Source organism: Larimichthys crocea, chromosome VII (assembly GCF_000972845.2).
Source record: "Larimichthys crocea isolate SSNF chromosome VII, L_crocea_2.0, whole genome shotgun sequence".
NCBI lineage: Eukaryota > Metazoa > Chordata > Actinopteri > Sciaenidae > Larimichthys > Larimichthys crocea.
The window spans coordinates 9,968,437-9,980,797 of NC_040017.1; the positions used below are offsets into that span (position 1 = coordinate 9,968,437).

The 12,361-nt window shown below is 37.6% G+C and overlaps 1 protein-coding gene across 1 annotated transcript; it reads left to right on the forward strand.

Annotated features, from left to right (window-relative positions):
* The first annotated feature begins 235 nt into the window (after nucleotides 1–235).
* Nucleotides 236–8,999, forward strand: LOC104936069 (acetylcholinesterase). The gene is made up of 10 exons (XM_010752039.3): nucleotides 236–314; nucleotides 1,419–1,720; nucleotides 2,563–2,797; nucleotides 3,097–3,229; nucleotides 3,344–3,495; nucleotides 3,748–3,934; nucleotides 4,095–4,402; nucleotides 5,937–6,146; nucleotides 6,230–6,387; nucleotides 8,855–8,999. The coding sequence occupies exons 2-10, from the start codon at nucleotides 1,420–1,422 to the stop codon at nucleotides 8,944–8,946; spliced, it is 1,776 nt and encodes a 591-aa protein (XP_010750341.2). The 5' UTR covers nucleotides 236–314; nucleotide 1,419; the 3' UTR covers nucleotides 8,947–8,999.
* Nucleotides 9,000–12,361: the final 3,362 nt, after the last annotated feature.

Here is a 12,361-nt window from a genome sequence, read left to right on the forward strand (position 1 = left end):
TTTTTATGAAAAAATTAAAAATGCACACCAAACAAAAGCTAGGGTCTCAGGAGGCTATAATAATTTATGATATATGATATATTTCAAAAAATCATTTTGATTGTTTGTGAGTGTAGTCATAAATCATTACGGATGTATTATAATTCACTATGAATGCCCCGATAATGCAGTTGTAGTATCAGTTGTGGGTGGGGGTCAGGACCAGCCCAGCACTGACTGCTGAACAAGAGGGATCCTGTCCACGCCTTCTTCACCCCATCATCAGCGCTGTGTCCTTACTCACTCCGGTCAGACACAAACTGCTAACTGACAAGGTAAGACATCACTAAGGCGTTTTAAAATAATAATAATAATACTTTGGGGAGATTCACTATCAGAATATGTGTGTCTTGAAGTTGGTCGGATGTATTTATGAGTGAGCGCGTCTCCTTCATACATCCATGTGTGCGCCTTTAACTCTAAAAACGTGCTGTTCGCTCACAGTGTTTTCAAAGTCAAGTGGCTCTAGCAGGCTGCACGTCGACGCGTGCGTCCCCGTGTTCACTGACGGCCTTACAGTATTGTTATATTTATATTTGAGAATTATTTAAAAAAAACAAAAACATAAAAATACGCTTTGAAAGTGGCACACTCGTCACGGTCTCTGTCTTATACACTCACACACCGCTCAGAGCATTCAGTGGCATATTCTGTAAGGAGACGGACTTTGATCCGCACTTTGATTGGACAAACGCGTGGGTTGAATTAAAATCTGCCAGCTGAATCGCCCATATAGGAATGTCCATACTAACATTTGTATTAAAAAAAAAAAAAAATGTGTACCATTCAGTGCTTTTGCTGTTGCTTATGTCTCTCATCACGTCACTAACGCATGCTGTTAATCTCCACAGTGTGAATGCTGAATGAGTCTAATAGACTACAGTATATTAAACTATGCCTGGTACAGTAAAGTAATTAAAGTAACCCTAACCCTGGTTCCTAAACTTTGAACCATACCCCATGCGCCCTAAACACAGGGCATTAACAATGACACCGACTTAAGTAAAAATAAACATTATAGTCATTATAATATTAGTGAATATGGATAACCAATACTAAAACTGTTTACTCAAGTAAAAATGTACACATAGATAAATAGAAGTACAGATGTAAAACTGAAAGCATTTTGAAGTATTTGCAGCTTAATGTAGATAAAGGCAAATTAAGGCTTCAGCAGCACCCACACAGATTAACAAAACTCGAAAATGCAAAACTGTTGTGCAAAAGTAGAACCTAAAAAGTTGTAATTATAGTTAGTCATGTAGTTAGTTATATTTTTAGTTATTCAATGTAATATTTAAATCTAATATGCAATGTTAGAATACATGAAAAGCATTATTAATAAAGTGTTTTTGTGTACTGTCTTTTTCCCTCCCTAGGATGGCGACGCTCTCTCTGTGCGCACACTTTGTTCTTCTTTTTCTGTGGCCTCACTTGCTGTCTGCAGCACCTACCACTCAGGATGACCTTGTAATCACAACTAAGCATGGAAAAGTTCAAGGGAAGATGTTTTCCGTGTTTGGTGGTGATGTTCGAGCATTTCTTGGAATTCCTTATGGAAAACCACCTGTGGGGAAATTGAGGTTTAGAGCTCCACAGCCAGCAGATGGATGGCCAGGGGTGCGGGATGCTACTAAATTCCCACATAGCTGCCACCAGGTGCTGGATACAGTCTTCCCAGGTAGGATGCATGTTTGCACAAATAGAGTGAATGCGTGTAATGAAGCCATGTTTACTGACCTGTAAAATGTGCCCGGTAAGTGCTCACCTTTTTTAAAAACTGTTATCATTGGTTTGTGTAATGCAGGCTTTTTGCCTGAAATCCAACTCAAAATAAACCTAATTACATCAAAGTGACATCATCAACAGACTCAGCCAAGGTTCTATAGGGCCACATAATAGTTTTTACTAGCTGTGTAATATTTGGCATGACTAGTAAACTGATCCCCATGTGCAAGATTGATTGACTGCCCCTTTAAGTTAAAACTGAGCTGACTTAAATCAGACTCAGATGGGGTCAACTCTATTTTAGTGGTACATTGTCACACTTAGATGACTTAGTACTCCATCTAAGTACATGTTTGAATAAATGATGACATTAAAGGGCCACCGTAGTGTGAGTAAGGAGTGGCTGTTATATAACACTGTATCACATAAACACACCCACACACAGTGTGTGAATGGTGGAATGATTTATAACTCGATTGCAGCAATTTTGAAACCATTTTATCAGTTTAGCAAGCAAAGATATGACTCACACACGTTCATAAACACACATACACAAATTGAATTTGATACAAGCCATGTCCCACTCCCAAGAGATGAATTTGGGCCGGGTCATGTATCCTCAGCTATTTATAGACACAGCCACCTGTCAAGGTTGCTTAGAAGCCAGCTATGACCAGTGCCAGGCATATGCACACAGGTATGCCCAAAACATACTCCAAATATAGATGTAACAACAGAAATAGATATGGGCAGAAGGCATTTTCTAATTCTCTATTGACTGATTATTCTTTCCAGAGTTCAAAGGTGCAGAGATGTGGAACCCAAACACTCCTCTGAGTGAAGACTGTCTGTACCTAAACGTCTGGTCCCCACGTTTCAACAAAACCCAGCCTCAGAACATGGCACTGGCTCCTGTCCTTGTCTGGATCTATGGAGGCGGGTTCAGTACGGGAACGTCCTCTCTGGACATTTATGATGGTCGAATCTTGAGTAAATCTGAAGGTGCTGTTGTGGTATCAATGAATTACAGGTAAGACTGAGGTAAACTGGCAATATAATAAGTGGATATAGTCCTTGACGGTTAGCGCTGAATAAGATGAAAACCTTACACTGTTTTCTCCTTTTTCCACTGCATTCTTGCTCACTTTGGGAGGTGGATAAGATTAAGATCATCAAAAATGGTCACTGGTAGGGTGCTTTAAGAGGAGCAAAGGAATTTGTAAACAGGAAAGCCATAGTGTCACTGCATGCGAAACCCTCTTTTTACCCATTTTGATTACTGCAGAATATACAAGAGTGAGTTAACGTGGAATTTATCATCCTTGATAGACTTGGACCTTTGGGTTTCCTGTCCCTTCCTAACAACAAGAATGTCAGGGGAAATGCAGGGCTGCTGGACCAGCGCCTGGCACTCCAGTGGGTAGCCAATAATATTGCTTCTTTTGGAGGTGATCCTACAAAGGTAAAATGTTTTTGTCTTTTATCTAAAATCAAGATTTATTTCATTTGTTAAAAACAAACAGTAAAACAAGTTCTTGGCTTGTGATTTATTTTTTTATTTTTTTGCTGTTTCTAGGTGACTCTGTTTGGGGAGAGCGCTGGATCAGCATCTGTGGGCTTCCACCTGCTCTCCCCAGACAGCCATAGTCTTTTTCAAAGGGCTGTGATGCAGAGTGGCTCTCCTAATGCACCCTGGGCCTCAATCAGCCAGACCGAGGCCTGGCAAAGGTAGGGTAATTGAGTCACTAATTAATAGGATTTATTTAGCTGCTCTTTTTTTTTTCACCCCCTCTGTCACTCATGTGATATGTTAGGACACACAATTTGTGTCCTGGTAAACTAAAAGTCTCAGTACACTGTACACTTGGTTCACATTCTTTCATCCACAACCACCTCCCTTTCTTACTTTTGCTATTCCATTCTTAACTATCATTCCCTTTGTCACTGATTGTCTTGCTCTTTCTATATGTGAATGTCCAGATCCACGAAGCTGGCAAAGTTACTGGGGTGTCCCACATCTGATCCAGCATATTTGGAAGTGTGTCTGCAGAAGGCTCAACCTGAGAAAATCACGGCGAAGCAATATGATGTTCTCATGCAGCCTTCAGTCTTAGGTCTACCGTTCGTCCCTGTTGTTGATGGGGACTTCCTACGAGAAAAAGTCGAAGTAGGTTTGTGTGTGTGTGTAGATGTCATTAGGTGTGAACATGCCTTTTAACAGGAAACATGACATTTACATGACATAATATTTACATGATGTAACCCATCTTTTAACCTAAGGACAGTTTTATTTGAATACTTAACTAAACACACATTTTTCCCTACAGGTGCTGCTGAGTACCGGTAAACTTCCAAAGAAAGACCTGCTTTTAGGCTTAAACAAGGATGAAGGAACCTACTTTCTATTGTATGGAGTGCCTGGATTTAGTCTAACTCAGAGTCTCATCACCAGGAATGAGTTCCTGCATGGAGTGAACCTTACAATGACAAATGAAAATTATGTGACAAGAGAAGCTGCCATTTTCCAGTACACTGATTGGACAGATGAGAACAGCAAGATGGGAAATCGTGACTCACTGGGTACTCTGGTTGGAGACGGACTGTTCGTTTGTCCTTTGCTAGAGTTCGCTCACAGGTAAAGACCAAATTCAGATTTGTATTGGTGTAGTCTGACTTATAATGATAAGGAATGACCATAAACACTGATGGTTAAAATTCCAAAACTTGACTGAGAAGGAAAGCTTTGGTTTTAGGCGGTAAGATAAAACAAACAAGATTAAAGGTGTGTTGTGGTAGTAAAAGAAAACTGTAATTCAGATATGAAAAGAAAAATTGCAAAGAAAGGTGGAGCTAGTGCGATTATAAACGACTGTCACAACGCCAGCAATAGACAATTCGAGCTTCTGTGCTCTGGTTAATGCCTCTGTAGTCACAAATATAACACAGAGACAGGAAGAGAGAAGAAAAAAGCTTCTTTCCTCGGGCCACCAGGCTGGTAAACTTACTGACTCTGACCTCTATGCAGTATATTCTCAGACTTGTCTGGTACTTTTCCTTCAGAGAATTCTTTGCACTGCTCTGCACATTGCATATTTACACTTGTGTCATACACTGACGTATATCATGTATCATAGTTGTTTTATGCCTTTTCTAATCTTTTCTAATACTTTTTCACACTAATTTGTAGTTGAGCTTGATCTTAGGAGCAAGCCAAATCAAATTCCATTGTGCATATTACTTGTACATGTGACAAATCTTGGAATTTTTTAATCCTGGTATGGTGATAAAGTAAAATACACTCCAGGAAGCCTAGTTTGAGTAATCTGTGACTTTTTATTATGTTTATTAGACACTAAACATACCAGCTGTTATTTTATATTTCATCATGATGAGTACAAGAGAAGAGGCCTGTAAATGTGATCCTCCACAGATGTGCTCTTGCATGTGTATTTTTGTTTGACCAGTACAAAGGCTTGCAGGATAAGCTTGCATTATGCTGCAGCTAATGTTCAGCCATGTTCAACCTAAGAAAAAATACAAGAACAGTCAGTTCCATTTCATGTGGTTGTTACATATGTCTTTTTAAAGGCGTGACACTACAGGTGAATAGATTTTAATGTTGCTTAAATATAGAAATGCTATATCTATCTATTATCTATCATATCTATTTAAACATGTGCTAACATAACATAATTACACATAACATAGTTTTTACGAAGTGTTTTTTTTCACCCCATAAATCAAAAAAATACAGTCAGTAGCCAAAGAAAAAACAATCAGAAAAAAAACGCTTGCCATGAAAGACATCTGAACAAATACTCAGAATACAGATATGAATAGGAATAGTAAGGTGTGTTGTACAGTAAGTGTAAGTGAGACTAAAAGTGCAATTTCTGAGAGCTCTTTAAAGAAATCCATGTATTTTGCATGACACTACAGGTGAATCGGATAAAAATCTTAACTAATAAATATCACCATCATCATGAAACTTCCCCACTTCCATTAAGAATGTATTGTACATTAATTAAGAAAGTTGTTTGTTTGTTTTATTTTTGTTGCTGTTGTTTTTGTTTTGTTGGTACAAGTTTTGTGAAATTGTCTGTTGGCTAGGCTATTTGCCTATTGTGTCTCAACCTGACCCAATTCAATATTGTCATTTGTTTTCCCAGGTACTCACAACATGGTGGTAAGACTCTCCTTTATTTATTTGACCACCGATCATCCATCAACCCTTGGCCAGAATGGATGGGCGTTATGCACGGCTATGAGATAGAATTTGTCTTCGGAATGCCTCTGAATGTATCCCTGGGATACACGAAGAATGAAGTCAACATGACCAAGAAGTTCATGAAACACTGGGCCAACTTTGCCCGGACAGGGTATGCATAATGAGATTAAACAATCAGTCATTCAAGCTGTGCGAAGACCCTCATGACACTGTTGACTTCTCTTTTTTTGTCAGGAATCCAGACATTGATGGAGCTAAATGGCCTGTGTTCACCCCTGAACAGCAGGAGTATGTGACTCTGAACTACAACCATCCAGAAGTGAGGACAATGATGAAAGCTAAAGAGTGTCACCTCTGGAACAAATTAATCCCCAAAATGGAGAAAGTCTCAGGTTAGATACACACAAACACATCTATCTATCCTTCTATCCATCTATCTATCTCTATCTCCCAGTACACAGGAACAGAGATTTGCCTTGTTTAGCCTGTGGAGGTTTGTTATCCTGGCTTGCTCCCTGTACACTTCAGCACAGTTCTGGAGGTCTGAGTGGGAGAAGTGGTGGGTCAGTCATCACTTTACTGAACACTAACATCCTGAGTGAATAATACTCAAGTGTATATGTAGTCACTGAGGTCATTATTAAGACACTACACAGTACTGCGCATCTGCACATTTAGATTTTGTTGTTGTTGTTAACTGTATCTACTATGTGGCATAAATGTGTCACCTTCTTCATCCAGAATGACCCTAGAGTAGTTCCTAATTGAATTATCCAGTCATGCAAAACATTATTCTATTTTACAAGAGAAAAAATAAATAAATAAAAACTAAACACATACAGTACCAGTTTAGATACATCATCTAAATCAGTGTTCAGTGGAGACCAACAGAAGAAGAGAACTGCTTGGGCCAGGTAATACAAGGAATGGACATTAGACTAGTGTAAATTTGTACTCTGGTCTGATGAGTCCAAACTTTAGTTTTTTGGTTCTAACCACTGTGTCTTTGGAGACACAGAGAAGGTGAATAATGATATCTACATGTGTGGTTCCCAGGAGGTGTTGTGGTGCGGGGCTGCTTTGCTGGTGACTTCAAGAAAATTCAGGGCCAGCATTGCTACAGTACCTAGGCGTTCTTCAGCAACATACCATCCATTTTGGTTTACAAGTAGTAGGACCATAACTTATTTTTCAACAGGACAATGACACAAAACAAATCACCAGGCTATGTAAGGGTTATTTAACAAAGGAGAGTGATGCAGTGCTGTATCAGATGACCTGGCATCCACAATCACCTGACCTAAACCCAGATGAGATGGTTTAGGACCACAGAGCCAACAAGTGCTCAGCATATGGGGCTGTTAGAAAAGTGTCTACTAAAGTATGAGGCATATTATGTTACACTTTTTTGTTTACTACATGATTACGTATGTGTTATTTCATAGTTTCAGTGTATTAAGTGTTAATCTAAAAACTTTGTGAAACACATTCACAAGTGTACATGTATACATGTATACGTGTGTGTGTGTGTGTGTGTGTGTGTGTGTGTGTGTATATATATATATATATTTATATATATATCTATATATTAGGGCTGTCAATCGATAAAAAAATTAACTAATTAATCGCCAAAAATTTCTGTAATTAATCGCGTTAACACGATTAATCTATCAATAAATGTATCAAATAAATTAATGCCATTTTCTTGAGACTGAGCTTATAATGAATATTTATTTATGTAAAATGCTCAAATTAATGTAGAATAAACAGATAAAGTATATGAAATTCATTCATGTTATTGGCTTAAGGTGCACCTTGCACAGTGCAAACAGACAAAAAAGCCAGACTGGGAAATCTACTGACAAGTGCCACACTCCTGTAGGTTAGACTGGGTGTTTTGCTTGAGGTGATATGTTTAAAGTCGTGTTACTTCTGTGGAATTTAAATTCGGCTTGCAAACTGTTGCAAATTGCCTTGTTTTTGTCCCACCGAGCCGTCGGGCAACTTTTTAAAATGAAATGTTCCCCCTTAAAATCCGTCCTTATCCCTCTTTACACCATAGACTCTCCTTTAGTTAGGATAGATCATAGACATATATGCACAGACTCTCCTTTTAGTTAGGATAGATCATTAGACATATTGCACAGATTCTCCTTTAGTTGGATAGATCATAGAATATACATGACTCTCCTTCAGTTAGGTAGATCATAGACATATCATACTAGACGCCTCACTGAGCACGTTGGTCCGTGGCTGCAATACGTTACTGTGTCCGCCATATTGAGTGGCAGATCTGCCCCTAAACTAAAACAAGCAGGGCCGGTTTTAGCTGTGGGCAATGTGGGCGACCGCCCAGGGCGCAGTCTCCGTGAGGGCTTTAAGTTAATGCTTTTATACAACCATTCACACACACACTAATATATCTGGGAAACAAAGCTCTACTTTGCCACATCCAAAATGCGGCCGCCACCGGAAAGTAAACAAAACCACGTTATCCGTTAATTTTTTTTAACGCGTTAATTCTTTAAAATTAATCGACAAACATTAAGCGGTAGTTTGCAGCACTAATATATATTATATAACTAATAGACTATATATATATATATATATATATAATATATCTATATATATATAGATACTAACATATATTAACTAATATATTATATATATTATAGATATTATATATATATATATATATATATATATATATATATATATATATATATATTATATTAGATATATATATATTATATATATATATATACACACACACACACACAAATCAACTAACGTTATACAATCCTTGTCCTTCCTGAAATATTACTAAATAAAAGTCTCTGTCTGCTTCTTTCTCCACAGATGATCTGCTGCAGTGTGTTAATGGGATTAAAATACTCAACTGTAATTACATGTTACTCCTCATTGTATTGGCTATAGCTTTGACCTACTGATAAACTGAAGTGACTGGCCAGGTCTGCACTGTTTCATACAGCCTCATAACAGTTTACATAAAACAGTGGACAGAGATAATGATCAAAACTTGTTTTTTTATTATTGTCAGTGATTTATGTTTGTATTTGTATTTTCAAACAAATGTTTTTTTACTGGTATTGCACAAGGCACCACAACCAAATAGTTGTTATGGCATAAGGATGTTTTGTTTCTGATCACTAGGAAATGTACAGCTATCATGTTTTCATGTATGTCTTTGTTTCAAACGTGTGCAATGTCTATAAATGGTGCTTCCAGTAAATGCAAACTGACTGAAATGTTTGAGTGCACTCATATATGACAAATCTGAGATCAGTTCTTCGATGCAGTTGACTCCATACAGTTTTGGAATGTTAGTAATACAAATTAATTTATAACCAAATGGTGCTTTTCCTTTCTAACAAGGACTAATAAGACTAAGAGAAGAATTATTTTAGTTTTTGCGTGTTTTGTATACAACTTTATCACCATCACACATTGCAATCAGGGATGTGTCCTGCATTTGTATTAATTTTGTCGATGAGTAAAAACGTAATGATCATTAAAGAAGTGAATGCAAAGTTAATAAAGAGTGGGGTGTCCTTTAAATCAATGAAGTGATATTTTATGCATTATGTTTACATGTGCTTCTTCAAACACAACCGCAAAATCACTTGTTCTACTTTCTTTACATTGTACACAGTTATATTGTGTCTAGATTCTTTGAAGGAATGCAGAAAAAACACAAAAAAAAACAAAAAAAAACAAGTGTATTTCTGTTTATTTTGATTTAAAAAATGGATGAAATACTAGAAAGATCCAACAGAAAATCTGGGCGTATAAACTGATTTGTTTGTTGTGAAGTGTGCTGTCGCCAGTCAGCCTCGTCATACACATATTAAACAACAGAGTATTATGTAAACAGAAGTTACTTGTAGAGCCAATGCCAAACAATCTCATATCGTCCATTAGTAGTGACTGACTGATATTTATTTTACAGTTTAGCATACTGTGTTATTGTTTCTCGTCCTGTCACTGAAGACAGTAATGAGATAATAAACAGTGTCATCGAGCAAAGGTCAGAATGTTGATACAAAAAGCTAATGAGATGTTGGAGAGAAATGAACTGCTTTGGTTGAATGACCTTGAATGCTATTTAAAATCCTCTGGTGCAAAAGTAATTACATTGTTTGAGCATCTGGTACAATCTGGTATGTGTGTGTGTGTGTGTGTGTGTGTGTGTGTGTGTGTGTGGAGAGTGGGGTGGTAGGTAGATTATTGTTAAGTTTTTTAAAAAGTTGAAAAGACCTTTGATATGACTCCAACATGTTTTGTGTCTACTGTTATTGTGCTTGGATCTTTACCCTTCCCTACCACAAACACACACTAACTCTTTCTTCTCTATTTGACTTTTTAAAATAACTGATGATGGCTCCCATAGCACTTCTTCCAGGATGTGCTGCATGTCCCTATGGCTGAAAGAGTTAAATGAAAGGATGGAAAGTAAGATGCATAATGAGAGGAAAGAAGTTGCAGAAGGAGTATGTTTTACAAAGGTGGTCTGTTGAGACATGACCACTTGCATTGGCAATGACATGTCAACCCTTTCTGGAAATGTTTGGTATTTTCCAAAGAGAATCACATTGACTTCAATGTGCCTCATCCATAATGGATGAAGATAAAGAAAGTGAGACGGAGCATGAGGGGAGGTGAAAACGAGGGGAAAAAAGAGGCAGAAGACGACTACAAAGAAAAAGAGGAAGCAAAGCCGATCTTTGTCAACGTTGTAAAACTTTTTTAAAGGTACAGCACAGGAGATACTTCAGAATCTTCACTGTGTTAGGTCAAGGTGATGCTCCTCTCTCGTCATGACCACAGGGATCAAGAAGAGCTGAAAATGAACGTAAAAAAGTAGACAACTGTTTAAGCTTTTTAAATCGCCTTCTCAAGTGGAAATAAAACTGTGGGACAGCAGCAGGGTTTTTGTCCTTGGCTGCATCTGTTCTGTATTTTAGTGGCTCACCATGTGCAGTAGTAGGCGGACAAGTGCAACGGGTGGAGTGGTAGGTTCATTTCATTATATTCATATTGGCTCAGAGTAGGTCAGCCATTAATCGTTAATGTGTCTTCTTGAGCAGAACAAAGAATCCCGAATTGCTTGATTGCCAAGCTGGCACCACATTTAAATGAACAAATAAGAGGCCTTATGAAGTGCTTTGTTTTTTCTTAAGTGCACTCAATTTACCATAATGCCAGAAATTCGACAAAACAAAATGTAGGTTTAGAGCAAATATAATAACAAAACAAACAAATGCGAACCAAAGCCTAGAAAAAAACACTAATGTGCCCTTCTCTCCAAACCAGTTTCAGCATGTCAAAGAATCATTTCAGCACCCAAAAGTAGGCATATAAGTGTCAGGATCCACCCATTCATGTCAGTCTGTCTACATTATTGTCTGTATCCAGTTTTGTCTTCTTTTTTTCAGTCCAGCAACTTTTTTTTCTGTTGTTTGCTAGGAGGCAGACGTGACAAGGAGCCACCCTCATGCAATACAAAATCAATAAAAAGTGATTAATTATTTTCTCCTTGTGTGGCCGGGACTTAATTGCACTCTGTCATTTAGTGTGTTAGCACTAAATGACATAGACTGATGGGAGTCTGATGGCTTTTTTGGGTAATATTATACATTTTTGACAATATGATATGGCCTAGTGGTATTTGGAGATTTTGTGCCAATTATATTTTATTGAAAATGATAAAATAGCTGTGCAGTATTTATAGGACAATTTCCTAATCTGTATTTACTGCCAGTTTGTTTTTTCACCTCTATAACCCTGGTATCATTCCACTTGAGAAAAATATTCTTTCATCACCAAATATACACAAATGATATTCTTTTTGTATGACTAACAGCTGCTTCACAGGAGGGTAGTTGTTTTGACTTGTGATGTCAGTGGCACAGTTTAGTTCTCAGGCATGACACCTTGACAGATATCAGGGGTGAGCTGTGATTAATGCACATGACAGTGACAGCTTCATTAATTAAGAGGACAACACCTCCCACTGCGTGTCATGTGAAATTACTATTACCAATCCCCAGGCACAGTCAAGGCAGAACACATTGTCAAAAGAGACTTGTGCCTGAGAGACTAACATTTGTTTCACATGAGGCAAAAATGTGTGGGGAGTTTTTTAAAGAAATTCCAGGTCTTAAAAAAAGGTACCCATTCAAAACAATTGAAACATTTAATGTTTGTTTCTCACTTCTGGGTGCTTTAAAATATTTCTTAAGCTTTGTCTTCATATATATGAATATGCATTTAAACCTAGGTTAAATGTCCTATGCATGTCCTATGAAATCAAAATTTAGTAATTATGAGGTGACATTTAGCCAA